Source organism: Rhinolophus sinicus, linkage group LG01 (assembly GCF_036562045.2).
Source record: "Rhinolophus sinicus isolate RSC01 linkage group LG01, ASM3656204v1, whole genome shotgun sequence".
NCBI classification, from domain to species: domain Eukaryota; kingdom Metazoa; phylum Chordata; class Mammalia; order Chiroptera; family Rhinolophidae; genus Rhinolophus; species Rhinolophus sinicus.
This window is the reverse complement of record NC_133751.1, coordinates 179,900,036-179,916,779: the sequence shown is the minus strand read 5'-3', so window position 1 is coordinate 179,916,779 and position 16,744 is coordinate 179,900,036. Positions and strand designations below refer to the sequence as shown.

At 36.1% G+C, this 16,744-nt stretch overlaps 1 protein-coding gene across 3 annotated transcripts in view; it reads left to right on the top strand.

Annotated features, from left to right (window-relative positions):
- The window catches only part of TRAK2 (trafficking kinesin protein 2), a 56,256-nt gene that overhangs the window by 3,726 nt on the left and 35,786 nt on the right, over positions 1 to 16,744 (top strand). For 2 of the 3 annotated variants that reach the window (XM_074340039.1, XM_074340038.1), the window contains one exon: positions 15,550 to 15,837. In XM_074340039.1, coding sequence (XP_074196140.1) covers positions 15,747 to 15,837 — 91 coding nt within the window. In that variant the 5' untranslated portion in view covers positions 15,550 to 15,746. Of the gene's footprint in view, positions 1 to 5,615; positions 5,634 to 15,549; positions 15,838 to 16,744 lie in introns of those variants that run through there. The other variant, XM_074340044.1, reaches the window with a different exon arrangement.

Below are 16,744 nucleotides of genomic sequence, written 5' to 3'. Positions count from 1 at the left end.
AGAGGAGAGTTGAAGTAGGGAGTAGTCAACAATATTGAAGCAGAGATAACCTAACAACTAAGAAGGGATGATGAGATTGGTTAGCAGGGACTGAAGGGAAAGTGGTTTCAAGAGAAATCAGATTGTAGTGGGGTTGAGGTATGAGTGAGAAAAGAGAATGACAGTAAATACTCTTTAAAGAAGCTTGGCTGAGGACAAAGGACATTAGCTAAATGGGGGACACTTCTTGGGGAAAGGAAATTTTTAAAATTTCATTTTATCTGTTTTTAATAAAATGGAAGATTTGGAACATGATAATAGGCCATGGAAGAGGGTGAAGCTAGTGTGGGATAGGAATTACCAGTGGAGCAAAGTTTAGAGAAGGCAGGAATAGAGACTTGTAAGTGACATGTATTTCATTATTTTTGAACTGTGTGGACATATACACATTCTAGAAAAATTGAAAGGTATATGATGAAAAATAAGGTTCTCTCCTCCTTCTGCCTTCCAGACACACAGTTCCTCTTGTAAGAGGATTGCTCAATTACTCTCCCGTCAATAAGTGCAAATGCATGATTGAAATTGATTGTACTTAATTCTCAGAGTTTGGAGAGAAAGCTAGCTAATAGATTATGTGGATTTATTGGTGGGAGGAATGAGAGTCAGAGAAATAGAAAACGGGTTCAGAGGTGAGTGAGAAAAGTGTGATATGGAATTGTCTCAAAAAAGGACATTTACTAGGATAATGGAGGGCATGCCTATGGTGAAATGCCCAAGTTAATGATCGAATTTGCAGCAGCCCCATTCACATGGTTTTGTGACCTGATTTTCAGGAGAACTTAACCATTTCTTTATATGTAAAATGCATGTCGACTTAGAAAATGGACTTCTCAAAAATTCAGCATATGTATGGTAAATTCAACATATGTATTTGAGATCCAAGTGCCAAAGTTCTTTCTGCTCTTACTGCTTTTAGTCATAGGCTTGTTATGTTGGTGCTTTGGGGTTGTTCAGACCAGTGGTATAAATCAAAACAAAGGGAAGTTTGTTGGTTAAGAAAGAGCACTCTCTGTCTGAAGGAAGAAAGGAAGAGGAGGAGGAGACTGTAAACCAACTAAAATGTCTCTGAGATGGTACTGCTGTTCCTAAAGCACGTAATTTAACAACTTAAAAAAATTTTTTTTTCCTAAACATTCTCATCTTTTTAGCTAGTGCTACAATAAACCACTGAATTTTCCTTTGTTTTATTTTTAGTCACAAAATCAGAAGACTACAAATGAGACTTATATTAGCAATTGTGATAATTTTAGAGTAAATATTTGATCATTTCTCATTTGATGTGGGGCTTATTTTAAATGCATTTCATAAACAGCTGCACGTGCTCTTAGTGGAAAACATGGTAAAACTAAGCAGTGAGCCAAAAATTCAGTTTTAGCTTTCCTATGAAATTGATAACCGGTTCTTTTTAGTTTTTACAAGAAAAGTGGGTACTGTGTTATTTGCTATAAAAATGATAAATCAACATTCTAACAGCAAACTCTTACATAGAGTTTTTCATAAAGCAAATATGTTTTCTTTCAAATGTTCAATCTTAGCTTGATTTTGTTTTTCAAGGCAATTCATTTAGTTGATGTTGGACTGACATGTATTAGTAATCAATTTTGTTCATTAAATTGCCACTATTATTCAGTGTATTGACATTTTTAATCATTAAGCTTATAATTAGGTATGTATCGCAAGCCTACTATATATTCATTGCTTTTAGGTTTGGGGCATACGACATAAGATACCTTCATTCAAGGAGCTCACAGTGTAGTGAGGAAGAAAGTGAGCACGTAGTCCTCTGGGAGCATTCAAGAGGGGAGTCATTAAACCCTGATTAAGGAGCAAAGTCACAATGAAAAATTTTGTTTTTCTAAACATTTTTTCCATGTTTGTAATCCACTCCATATTTCTCTATAGCCATTAACAAGTTCTTGCAAAAGAGAAGTAGACCTATGCTTTTCTTGAGAGGCAATAAAAAAAGGACAGTGTATTCATAACCAGCCTAGGGAAAAGAACACCAGGTGAGAAAAGCACTTGGCGACAGTGCCAAAGGAAGAAAAGCAAGCCAACTAAATCCCTCGGGTTTAGGGGGATGAAAGAAAGAGGTACTTGAGGAACCAGCCAAGGGCCGAAAAACAGGTCCTAAGATTCAGGCTCAAGCAGCCACCTTCTGGGTTCTCTGATAACCCGGTTATCTGGTTCCTCAGCCAACAGCAGTTTAGAAAGGGGAGAGGCACACTGGCAACAGTAAAACGTAATGGTTGATAGCCTCACAATGAGGCAGAAAACAAAATTAGAAGTGGACTTAAAATCTCAAAAACAAATTTAGCAATTTGAGACCATTTAGTGTAGGGAGAAAGCTCTTTAAAGCCTATAATCCTGAAGGATATCAGTGTGGTCACTATATTATAATATAGTAATTGCTGAGTCATAGCAATGATCCTGAGTCATCAAATTCTTTCAGTCTATTCTATCTAAGGACTCCTTTACCCCACCCCGCCCCCTGCCTTCCAATAGCAGTTTGTTGGACTTTCCCCATTACCATGTCTTAACTTTAGGGGGAAACATCTTACTACCAAAGTTTGTAAAATAAGGAAACACGGGAGTGCAGGGGGGTAGTATTAAAGATTTTGTGGGTTTTGCCACAGTGTTCTCAGACACCTCTCTAGGGAATGTTTGCAACTTCAGTGTCACTGATGGGCTTAAATGATACAGCCCTGCAGTACACTCACATCTCTTACCGAAAACCACGAGAGACCTATGTAGATTTTTGTAAATGGGGCTGAGAAAGCCTTCAATATTCAAATGCTCTAACAGTTGTATGTTTCTTGTGCAGTTCGGTTTTTCTCCCTGCTACGGATTGAAAAGTGTAACTTGAGTATAGATTGATTCATTCATCTAACATATTTATTAAAAGGTATTTATTAAATAATTTATAAATTATTTATTAAACATTATTTATTAAATATTAAATAACATCAAATAATTATTTAATAAATTTTATTAAACAATTATTTAATAAATTATTTAATTAAGAAATATTAAATAAATAATATTAAAATGTTATTTATTAAATAATTTATAAATTATATTTGCAAGATATAGGTTGACTTAATTTATTGGAATAAGGATTTATGTATTTTGATCTATAATCCACTTATTTTTAGCAACTTAGAACAAGTAACAGAATTATTCCCACTTTACAGTAATACATCTGTATTATTTTCTTGATACTGAAGAGTAACCCATCTAAAGGCAAAATCAAACTCAAATTTTGAGTTGTCTTACTATTAAAGAAACATAATATGCATAAATCACATCATTCTGCTTCATTGTAAGTTGAACCAAGTTTGGGATCAAATGACTCATTTCTAAAAGCAAATATAAATAATATAAGAACATACTGGGTCACTTACCTATTTTTTTTTTCCTTTTTCAGTAATCAGATGTGTTTTTTATAAAGGAGTGGAGAGGCAGGGTTGTTTTAGAATTATCTCGGAGGCTTTTTGAAACTACACACATTCCCAGTCTCCCATACTCCCAGGCTCTTGCCGGAAGAGCTCAGAGGTTAGAGGCCTCAGCTTTGGAAGAACACAGTCTTGGGTTTGATTCTGGGCTCTTCCTAGCTTGGGTAAGTTAATCTACCTCTAAGCTTCCATTTTCCCTGTCTATAAAGCCATGGCAATAATATCCACATCATGGGATTATTTGTTGTGAGGCCTAAAGGGGGTCACATGCATAAAGTATTTAACCCAATGCCTAGCACGTAGTAAGTGCTCCATCTGTGTTATTATTAGGAAAACCGAATTTCAAACAGAATTGACTATTATTTCTTTATCATGTATTTTCCATTTGAAACGGTTCTTCTGTCTTTATTATCAATTGTTTACCATGATAAGCTGATCTTAGAAAACTTCCGTAGTGCTAGTTGCATTTGGTATATTTACAGTAAGGTCATGAATTTAACAAAGGTTAAATTTTGATTTTTGCTTTCAGTCAAACAAGAGTTCGTTTCTGCTCAGGAAAAGTCTCACAGGGCGGTGATGTCTTTTTAATTGTTCAGGTCTAGAAACTGAAGTTGTCTCAGTGTACTCAGAGTAGACCAGGACTGGAGGAGGAAATACACTAAGCAAACTCACTAAAGAAAGATAAATAGGCCAGAGTGTCTGCTCTTAATATACAGTGGAATTTTGGTGCCCATAGTTAGTATATTTTTCCTTTATAGAATAATCTGCATGAGAAACCAAGTTATCAGTTTTTTTCGTGTGTATGCATTGCATTTAGAAGTGGAGGACATTTGAAGCTTAAGGACCAGTGTGCTAAGGGAAGGGGAGGGGTGGGCTGAGTAGCAGTCTGCATTCCAAGAGCCACACAAGCTCTGAGTAGAGCGGGCTGAAGCTGGAGGGCCAGGTGGCAGTAGCCAGGGGCAGACAGACAAAAGGGCTTGAAAAGGCCATCACAATAGGCTTGGAGAATAAATTGACAGGAACTGGTAACTACACGGAAAGCAGAGATTGAGGAGGAGAAAGATGGCTCTTAGGTTTGTGGCTCTGCTAATCAGGTGACTTGATAGTGTTAACTTGTAAAACAAGAAAAAACAGATTTTTTTTCTTGGGAGAAGGATAATGAGTTCAGTTTAGAATGTGGCAAATTTATTGTATTAATTGTAAGTTGATATTGAGAGTTCCAGTTTACAGTCAAGAAATGCTAATTTAGGCTCAAGATAGAGACTTGGGAAATAATTATCATATAGTTGGAAATTAAGGTTTTTGAAGTAGATGAGATTTCTGAGGAGAAAAAAGAGAGGGCCCATGATAAAATCCTAAAGAACTGAGGATACTAGCTATTAAAGGCAGGTGGAAGAAAAGGGTTCCTAAGTTTTCTCAGCCCCCTAGTAACTACCTGCCAAGCTCATTTAAGAATCTAATTATCTCCTGAGTTGCAGGTAGCTAACAGCCATACCTTTAAACATTTATCTGTTCTTATTTGGTTCCTGAATGTCATTGGCAAATCAAAATAATTCATTATGGTCAGTGCTCCTTCAAAAGGTAACCTCGTCTTCCAGTTGTGAACTTGAACTGGTTTGGAAAAATGAGTCTTATGTGTAATCCAGGATATAATTTTAATGTTTCTTGCCTAGTAGAATTACATTACTAAAATGGTTATATATCTTAGATATGTGCAATTTTAGAATCATTGTGGAATTAGCTATGTTTATAAGTATATTTACATAATAAATATTCTGTTCTGACCATCTCTCACCCCCCATTTCAAGTTACACCCTGTTCCTGGTGATAGGAGATTGCAGGTCGTGGTACCATTGATGACTTTGTTGATCTGAGGACCTATATATTGCCTGCACTTTTCTTTTGGCACCTTTTGGAAACTTCTACTACTGAAGACTTTAAGTATTATACGTTTAATATAAACTGAAAGATTTAAGATCATCTTAACTCACCAAAAGCATTTACATTTGATTGTTAGAAGGGACAAAAATAAATGACAGAGATTTTCTACCTGTCCCTGAATTATTTCTGTTTTTAAAATTTGTGATTACTACTATGTGAAAGTGCTGCTTCAAGAGGTCTTCTTAGCTAGTTGATTTGAAGGTAAGTCCTGAAGAGCAGATTAAACAGTAATACTCTTAAGTCTGCCAGCATGATTATATCTGTTCAGTTTATTTCTTAATTGTTTGTGAAGTGTTTGTAGCTTTTCAGGTCATGGTGTCTCTTGATTTAATCCACTACCTAAATTTTGCCAGTCGACATTGAAAAAAAAGAAATGCTTTCTGGTTTGGTGGGGAAAGATTGATTTGTTTCTAGAAATATAGTACGTGCATACTTTAGTACTCAACAGAATCTGTTGCATAAAATGGTTCTGCTCAAGACATTTCTCCCATTTTGGTTAAGAGAACAGGAAATCCACAATGCCATTTACTCTGCATTACTCATTTTTTATTTTTCTGCATTACTCAAGTTGTTTTTTCCCTTTTTTAATCAGTACTTCATTCAAAATGACATAATTTTCTGTGTTAAAACAAAAAAAAGATTTTAAAAGATAATGGCTGTGGTGATTTTATTAATATCCTGGAATATAAATTCTCGACAGCAACTACTCTTATGAACAAATATTTTAATGTGTCTATAACTCAAATGTCAGCTGAGTGTTCGGACATTAAGAGGTAAATAGTTGGCTTGTACCTTCAGTTTCATGTTATAGGGAAGCCAGAACCCTCCCTAAGATTTCTGTGAATTCTTGGTGTTCTTGTGGCCTCTGAGCTACTGCCATCTGGATGGGAGTTCTGTCCCTTTTCTTCTCTCTCCCTCTCCAGAGAAAGAAAAAAAACGAACAATTTTTTCCCTAGTCTTATGCAGAGGATCTTAGCCTTCCTTTTAATGTTGTAAGGCCTCACCTTCCACCAGAAGTGGCTTTTTCATGTATTTTCCCAAACAGAAAGCATTTCTTTCCTCAGATGAGCTCTGCTGGCCTATGTTAAGATGATGAAATGTGCACCTTATTGGATATAACTTGATCATAATAACCCTTCAAGTAACTCTTACTTTCTCCATTTATCAAACTTTCATGTATATAAATAGTTCTTACTAAACTCAGTCTTCATTCTTTGGAAGTTACAAGAAAACCCTATCTTGACAAAGCTTTTGCAATTTTAGTATTGAATATATTATATAGCATTGTGTAGTGCTTTTGCCAGATGGTACAGAGAAGATAATGTTCTCTTAAAAGGATACAGAATTTTAGATAGGGAGTTTAAGTATCAAGTTGCTCTTTCTCTTAGAGAAATAAATCAAGCCTATTCTGTGACTGTAACGCTGAAATCTACCCTTTTGAGATCGACATTTAGTATTTTTGAGCTATTTCCTAATTTCTTTGACTAAACTACCATATGACATCACTAAATTATTTTCACTGCCAAATAATAATATGCTTGTTTTTCATATTTCTAAGCCATTCATGCTCTTTTATAGAAATGAGTTTGAAAAAAAATTGGTGATGGGAACTGGTATAACAAACTAGGGATGTATAAATAGTAGTCAGTGCTATTTTAGGGATTTTTAAATATCTGCTATCTCCTTTGATACTCATTGCCACTCTGGGACATCAAGCAAAAGATGGAATTCCTGTTTAGAAACAGAGTTGTGAAAAGATGATGTCGATGTTTCTTATTTGGCTATTTGTTGCATTTTCTATGAGTTTGGTGTCATTGTAGTCTTTTATTCTGTAGTATAGAAATACCATGATTTAAGGTACAGAACGGAGGTCAGCAAACTGACCTCCCATGGGCTAAATCCAGCCAATTTTATAAGCTAAGAGTGTTTTTTTCATTTTTTAGATGATTAATAAAAACTAAATAAATGACAACAGAAGCCTCACATGGCTGTAAAGCCTAAAATACTTCCCAGCTTTTTACAAAAAAGTTTGTTGAAACTTGTTATGAATTCTTGAATTTTAAAGTGGATGAATAACCTGTTTGTTCATTGTTGGAAAGTCACTGATGTAAGCTGTCAGTGATTGTATAATTGTATATTCTGAATATTGTGTAATTCAGAAATTAATTATGTTAAAATGATGGCATATAATGATAAGTTGATTTGGAAAGAAATGAATAGGCTTCTATGGAAACAGCATGTTTACATTCTATCTCCCAGTGAGAGCTGGTAAAGTAGCTTTCATTTGATTCTTCACATTTATCTACTACCTGAGTTTTTTTTGAATGAACGTAATACTTTATAATGATAAACAAAGATGCACAAGTGCTTATGTGTGTGTTGTGTTTGCATGTTTTAAAGAGAGAGAAACTTAGTGGAAATTTCTAGTGTAGCTTTGGCTGATTGTCATCAGATGAGAAATAGGTTTGTTTATTTAAGGAATATGGTTTATCATGCACCACTTTTAAACTCTTGTCATTTTTGAACTTAAACATTTTTTCCTTCAAAGTTTTTAACAGATAGCCAAATAACTGAAAAGGACAACATCGAGGCTTCATCTCACTTGTTTTTTTGTTTTGTTCCATTTCCTTGGTTGAAATCTAATTACACTGCTTTAGAGCAGCTAGGTAGTGATATAAATATAAAATCAACATGGCTTTTTAAGAAATTGTCAGAAATTGTGTCCACATAGTTTGCATTGCAGAGCTTGCTTGTGTATAGGCCGTTCCCGCAAATGTTTCCATGCTCAGTCATGTGTTCAGACTTTAAGGATTGAAGAAATGCAATAATAATATATGATACGTAGTCTGCTAAAAGAACAGTAGGATTTCCATAGGTTTGTAAAATTTTCCTTTCATCCCCATACCTTGCTCCAAACTCCCCTCACTTTCTTCCCCCCAAGGCAAGCATTTTAATGTGTTTTTAACTATAATGCAGAAAAAAAATAATTTATGTAAATGGAATTGTGGTAGCTCTCTCATTTTGCTTCTTGCTTTATTCACTCAGTACTGTATTTCTAGTAGTACGTAGGTTGCTCTGTGGTATGTATCCACAAAGTTTTGCCTATTGACTCACTTTCCAAGGAGTAGGCCCTCACTATCACAAACAGCGATGAAAGAGATAATGTTAGGCATGTCACTTTATGGACTGATGTGAGAATTTCTTTGGGATACATATACCCAAGAGCAGAATTGCCAGGTCTTAGGGTACATATGTACCTAATTTAACCGTATGGTTTCTGATGGTTTCTTTGAATGGCTGCACTAGTCTGCATTCCCACCATGGGCTTTTTGTTTGGGGAAATTTTTATGAGTTTCTCTAAGACCAGTAGTTAGTGACAAGAAAGGATTACCTAGAACTCCTGAATTATTTCTTAGTGGCAGCTACCGATGAGACATGAGCCATCCAGGCTTTTTATAAGAGCATGTGCTTTTTTAGAGCTAGAGCTGATAACAATGTGGAAGGGTAGGAACTGATCTTAATCAAGTATTATCTATGTCCCAGGTCCATGAAATGGTATTGTTTGTAATTTATAATTCTTCCTTCTTATCTAGTTGACTTTTAAATTATGTTTAATGCATAAATAATACTTACTGGGTACCAAGTACTGTTATATATGCTTTATAAATATTAACTCATTCAATCCACATACCAACCCTATAAGATAGGTATGATTATTGCCCCCATTTTATAAATAAGGAAACTGAGGCACAGAGGGATTGCATTATCCAAGTATAGATTTCTCAGTTTTAATATCACTAACTAGGGAATATGGAAAATACCAATATGTGTAACTCATAAGGCCAAATGTGAAAGGGAAACACATCTATTAACATGTTTAGCATTATAATTCTAAGAATTTTAAAATAAAATCTAAAGATAATGATAATCTTTAGTACGTGCCATGGTAGGTACTCCAGCACACGGGATATGTGAATTTTCCAGATAGGTAAAATTTTATTATTTAAGCACCGTAAAGTATTTTCTTTTAATATTTTATGTTAAATCCTGCTTCCCTAACTTCTTAAAGAGTAGTTATGAATGCGTGAATTAATATTTTCCTCATGATTGGAGTCATGTTTCGATGACTGTCATTGTACTTTGATGAGGATATAGATGTGAAATATGGTACAGCATGGCTTCTGATAATGACTAGACCTTCCTTTTTTGGAAAAAGTCCTAATATCCTTTTGCTTTTGGATTATTTGCTTAATCTTATAAAAGGTAAAATATGGAATATGACCATAATCTTATAAAAGGTAAAATATGGAATATATAACCACAATTATATAATGTAGCTGCTTTTCTGTAAAATTAATCACTGATTCACAAGTGGTTCCTTGCCTAGAAAACCTCTTCAGTGTTTCTGTTTCTGTAGTGGTTTTAGTTTTTAGTGATTTCAAGACCCGGCTGAATCACAGATAGTAGTACTGTTAGCACCCACCCACTCACTATTTGTTGAGGAAAGTAGAGAGAAACAGTATCTCTTTACACTTCAGTAGTTTGGGCTAGATTACTTCAAAGAATGTAAATTATTTATCTTTGCAAACAAGACATCAGGCTAAAATTTGCTTTAAACCTTCTTTAATACTTGACTTGAAACCAGATGCCAGATGCAAACATTTACAATTACATCTCCAAATACCGGGGGTGCCAAAAAAATGTATGTGTGACTTGGATTCATCTGTTGTTATCAGTATATATTGAGTATTGCAATTTTAATAAGTTTTTTCCTTTCTTAAAATGTGTATACATTTTTTGGCACCCTCTGTGTATAGGACAAAAAGACTTCACGTTGCGTGGTAGATTTACTTTCTTACCCGTTTTGAGACACACACTCATCTGCTTAAAACTTGTAATGTATGAACTCTCTGGATAGGGACAAAGGATGCTGCAGACTAAGGGATGCAGCTCTGCTGATCATCGCCAGATGGTCACTTTTAACTCAGCCGTTACTGTTATCGATAGCATGTTTGGTTTATATGTGTATAGTTTTGAGGTATTTTATAAATATTAGAAACCTCATTTTGTCCCTAAAAGCAGTGCTATGATAAATTGGTTTCTACAAAAGTAGAGCTAGTGTAAGAAATTGAAAGTAAGAAAATTACACATATTAAAACAATGATTGAACAATAAGAAAGATTATGAGTGAGCCAAAGGCGAAGAAATGTGAATGGCAGAGGATCGTTGTTAGAGTGGGATACCTATTTAGTCAAAGGTTAATTCAGGTTCAAGTTAGGAGTTTAAGAACTTAAGGCTAAACATGGTGAATGAAAGTGCAGCTGTGGAAATTTATCAAAATCTGCAGATGGCCCTGTGGGTTCAAGGCCTTTCTAATCTGAAGGTAAACCCTGGTGTGGATTCCTCAGCTGCCAGAGGTTCCCTCCCTTCTGTTGATAGAGATTGTGTCAAGGAGGGGTTGCCCACCTCAGCAAATGTTCATAGTAAATAAAACAGGGCAGTTTTTAAAAAATATCCAAAATAGCTAAGAGGAAATGCGGATGCTATGAGCCTAAATCTCACTCATGGTTTTGGACTTCTAAACTAACGGATTTAACTGCCTTTTGGAATCCAACCTGTTTGAAAGTAGAATTGCCTCCATATATTTCATATTCTGAAAACCTTACTGATCTTTACATTGAATGGCACTGAAAAAGAGGCCCAAATATTTGCTGAGCACAAATCCTATTTCCTCGGGGTGAACTTTAGAATTACTGGTAGAATAGCTGTGCTGAATACAGCCTGTGTAATACACTGTGGCACGTGAGTGTGCTGCTCTCCGTGTTGGTGTGGGGTCTCTTCCTTTGTCAGGTCACCTGCTCACTGGCCGGGTTGAATTTTGGTGGTGATGCCACCACCACCACCCCTTGTTTTTCTCAGCTCTTAACACTGAAGCCATCAAATAGTCTTTTGTGGTTCAATATCTCATTTTAAACTTAATGTGGTTTTTTTGTGTGTGTTTTTTTTGCAAATCTTATCTTTGGTGTAGCCAGATGCCTTAAAATTGGTAAATCTCTGTCAGGCTCTATTATTTCATGTAGGGACATGGTACTTTTATGTTTAAATTACACCGTTTATCTTTTGCCTGGATTAGGGCTGCCACTGCCTTTTTAAAGAGTTGCTGGTGGAGTTCGTGATGGGCACTGTTCCTTCTTCAGCATGCAGATATGTAGCCAACATGTATTTTAAATTAATTCCCAAAGTACGAGAAAATTTTAAAATATATTTCCAACTTAAATGTTTCATTAAATCATTACATTTACTGTAATTATGCCTCTGCACGCCTGTCAAGATGAAGTGTCCCTGAATTGTCCTAACCTTTTCTATGAGGCTGTTTTGGCCAGAGTATCCTGTTTTAAGGAAGTAGCAAGATTTTTTTAAGGCCCAGGGCCTATATTTAGGCACTCACTGTTGACCATTAATTTCCATGGCTAGGCTAAACTAAGTCATAAACCATGTTGTTTTCTGCCAGCAGTATTTATATCAATGGAATGTTTGGTGGTTCTTTTTAAGTCTCATCCTTATTAAAATGTCACTTGGCTATTTTGCTTTATTTTTTCCTGGATGTGCATGAATTACAAAGGCTGGCTTCTTGTTAAAAATGCATGCTTGGTTGATTGTTTTATAAAGAAAAGCTGCAAAGTTGTTCCTAAAAAGAGTGAACAGAGATCCAGCATAGAAAGTAGATGATACTCAAGGAAGTGCTAAGAATATGTGGGTACAAACTAGGAAGGGCACTGAAAATGTGTTGTTTGTGCTTGCCAAAGAGTAGTTTCTACTACATTTAGGATTCTGATTCTGCAAGCTTTCTCTTTCTTCCTACATCAGAGAGGTAGAAAGAAAATGATTAATGGCGCTAAACTAATATTACTTGTCAGAGGGCAGAAAGTAAATGTGACTTATGTTGAGAGGAGATTCCATTAAGCAGTCAAGAACAGGGTGTACATTTTGCTCAACTTTGTGGAAGGTACAATAACAATAATAATAATGGTAATAGTACTATTTGGTGATGATATAATAATAACTGATATTTGCGTAGCATTTACTGTATTCTAAGGCCTTGTTTTAAGAGCTTTATGGGTATTAACTCATGTAATTCCCCCAGGGACCTTCTGAGGTAGGTGCTACTGTTTTCTTCTCATAACTCACTTAATACCCATAGCAATCCCATGGAGTAGACTTTGTCATTAGGCCCATTTTACAGATGAAAAAAGAAGGTGAAGCCATTTGTCCAAGGTCATACAACTAGTAAGTGGTGGAGTTGAAGTTCAAATATCATCATATAGCTCCAGAATCCATATTATTCTCCACTGTGGCAGGCTGAATAATGGCCCTCAAGTGTACCCAGATCCTAATCCCTGGAACCTGTGAATATTACCTTACATGGCAGAAGGGATTTTGCAGAAGAGACTAAATTAAGGCTTTTGAGATATGGAGAATATTCTTTATTATCCCATTTGAGCCTTGAATGTAATCACAGGTTTCCTTGTAAGAGGGAGGTTTCCTTGTTAGAGGGAGATTTGGCCTAAGGTGATGTGACATAGAAGCAGAAAGAGGGACTTGAAGAGGCTGCTGGCTTTGTTGATGGAGGAAGGGGCCCTGAACCCGGGCTGTAGCTCTAGAAGCTAGAAAAGACAGGAAATGGATTCTCCCCTTGAGCCTCCAGAGGAAGCACAGCCCTGCCAACACCTCGGTTTTGGTCCATTGAGATCATTTCCTCCCTTGACATCCAGAACTGTAAGATAATAAATTGGTGGTGTTTTAAGCCACTAAATTTGTGGTAGTTTGCTGCAGCAGTAGCAGTAAACTAATACAGCCACTATGCTGTGGATCAAAGTACTAGTTATAGTTAAGAGTTTTTATCATAAACAGTCCTTCCCCAGAATTCATGTAGAAATGAGCTCCAATAGTAATCTCCCTCGGTAGTCCTGCTCATGGCACTTGTCTCTTTATTGCCAGAAGCACAGTTTCTCAGCTCTTATCTCTTTCTATATGAAGATTTTTCAGAAGTAATCTTTAGGCAACATCTATTCCATACTCAAACAGGGTAGCCATTCTCTGCTCAGATTTGGCTGTTGAACCAGAAACTTAAGAAATATTAGGCAGAAGACATCATCTTTTCTTCAGGCCCAAGCAAAGTGGGAAAGCTGAAGGGAACAAGCATTTTAGTGTCTACTGTATGTCAGGTACCAGGCTAGCAATTTCTATTTTTTATTTAATCCTCGTACACAACCCTCCCTATAACGAGTAGTTAATTGTAACTCCTATCTTGATAATGAAGAACTGTTCAATAATGTGCTCAGAGCCAAAAAACCAGTAAACAAGTTGAAAATTCAGGCTTGCCTAATGCCAAGGTACAGACATTGTTCTGTGCCCACCGTTGCTGTCCCAGACTAACCTGCTGAGGAGCTCAGATCTAAACCAGGGCATATCCAAAGGGTTTATTTAGTTCTCAAGAGTCACCAGGAAGAACATGCCATTTCCAGATCATCCCTGATATGGCGCACAGTCTGCAGGTTAGGCAGGTTCTCGGGTTGCCCTGAAGGTCTAGATTCTTCCTGCATACCTCTGGAAATGGTCTTAGTTCTGTGTCAACTTGGTTTTCTCTCTTCTTGTGTGCAAAACTTAAGACCAAACCATTAACATAACCTCCAGAACTGATTAAGAAGCAGTTCTCTAGAGCAAAGATCTGGAGTCCATAGTTGAAAATGATATATAGTTTTGTGTGTTCCTGTGTGATATATGTATTAAATAATAATAATAATAATAATAATAATAATGGTAATGTAAATATAAGATTAAATCAGCTGGTGTGTAGCAGTCAAGCAGAAGGTCCCAATGTTATCATTAAATTTTCACAATGATCTTTGCTTAAAGTATGATTAAGAACCACAGTTCTATTTAAGAACCAATTTGGACCAGTGTGAGAGGCACCTGGCTTTTACTCTGTCCCTGTTAATCCTCTTCCACCTCCCTTTTCCCTCCCTTCTCTTTTCCTTCTTCACAAGCAAATTTGTGACATTACTTTTTTAAAAAATGCTTTCTTAGAAATTGAAAATAACTTTAAATATAGTTGTAGGTGTAAAAAGTAGAAGTCTCTTCTTTATTTTACTGAAATTCTTCTAGAGGTGGTGATCTAATTACACGTGTCTAAATGTAAGGGGAACCCTGTTTAAGAAGTTGATCTACGAAATCATTGCGTTAGACAGGTGGTTGTTTGATGTCTAAATTATTTTATTGCTAGATCAGGAACTGGCAAACTTTTTCTGTAAAGAGTCAGATAGTGAATATCCTACAAAGCACACAACAAAGTGTTATCTGACCCAAAATGTCAGTAGTGCCACGGTTGAGAAAGCCTGTTTCATATCATTCCATTTCATCTCCTTTGTTGGTTTATTATCTGTAATTCTTGAGTTATTTTATGGGTTGCTTTAGGGTTTATAGTATATAGCTTTAAGTTACCACAGTTTGCCTTCAAGCATTATTTTACTATGTCACACGACATAAAAGCTTTACTGCAGTATATTCCCATTTTTCACCTCCTGGCCTTTGTGCTATTTTTGTAGCACATTCTACTTCAACATGTGTTATAGACCTCATAATATTTTATTATTTTACTTTCAATAGCCGATTATCTTTAAAAAATTTTTAAACAGCTTTATTGACTAACATACATTAGGTTGCACATAATTAAGTGTACAATTTGGTAAGTTTTGACATATTTATACACTTGTGAAACCATCACCACAATCAAAATGACGAACGTATTTGTCATCCCCAAAACGTTTCCCCTGCCCTTCGGTAAGCCCTCCCCCAACCCTAGGCCGCCACTGATCTTTCTATAGATAAGTCACTATAGATAAGTTTACATTTTCTAGAACTTTGTATAAATGGAATCATAAACTATGTACTTTTTTTTTGTCTGACTTCTTTCATCCAGCATAGTTATGTTGAGATTTACCCATGTTGTATGTATCAATAGGAAAACATTCTTAATGACAGACATTGCAGGTAATTGGACTGCTGTTATGAAAGAGCATGTGAATTTCATAGTCACCTGATGTGCTCTTTGTTTTAGGTCATGAATGTCCAAGGTATGATAATCGCCTGAGAACACTCGTTGCCGCAGATGTCATTTGACTCATCAGAAAAAAATCTGTTTAAAAGCAACTACCCATACGACCAGATCCATTTTTTTATTGAATGGCTTGATGGATTTCCTTCACTCTAATTCATACCAAAGCTGTCCTCAACCAAAGCCAGAAAGGATCCTGCATGAATCAATCCCAGGATGCCATTTTTACATCACCAACAGGTGAAGAAAACCTCATGAGTAGCAATCACACAGACTCGGAGAGCATCACTGGTGAGTCCAGTTTAATAAATATTGATGTGCTATTTACTTACAGGATAAAATGCAAACACCTTAATCCAGTGTATAAGACTGCCATGATGAAACTCTGGCCTCTCTTTCCAGCCTGGTCTCCTCAGAGACCGACTGAATTAATTTCTTCATCCTTTAGATCACAGTATCAAACTCTGCCTTGTGTGCTTTTCCTTGTCTTGTGCCTGACTCACTGTACTGTGTGAGCCCCTGGTCAGCAGAAACCGTGTCACACATGTCTTCCTGTCTCCACAGGGCAAGGACAGAGTTGTTTGTGTTTTTATACCCTGCAAGCAGCAGACAACAGTACCTGGCACAGGAGGGGCGCTTGGGACATGCAGGGTGTACAAACACAAGTGAAGACCTATAAGCCCTCATTTGCAACAAATCAGAGAAACTCTGAACACCCAAAGTTTTTTCTAAACTTTGCTTCTAAAACTCATTGGTTCACAAAACCTGACCTGTGTAGCTATTTCTAAACTTCTCTCACTTAGTTTATAAATATTTATGTTTGCTGAAAATGTATTAATGTTACTTAAGGATGGGGCACTGCTGTATAACCAGTTGGGGGTGTTATGTAACATACAATAAATGCACAGTACTACTTAACTAAAACTCCAAAAAATTCTGAAACCCATCTAAACCTAAGATTTTTCCCCCCATTTTTTTATTCAGCTTTATTGAGATATTTTTAAAAGATACAATAAAATGTAGTCATTTTAAGCGTACGTTTGGTTTTCACAAATATATACACTCATGTAACCACCAGTACAATCAAGTTATAGAGCATTTTTATTATCCCTGCAAAGATCCCTCGTACACAGAATTCACCACCTTTCACCCTTGGCTCTAGGCAACAACTGATCTGCTTTCTGTCGTAATAGATAAA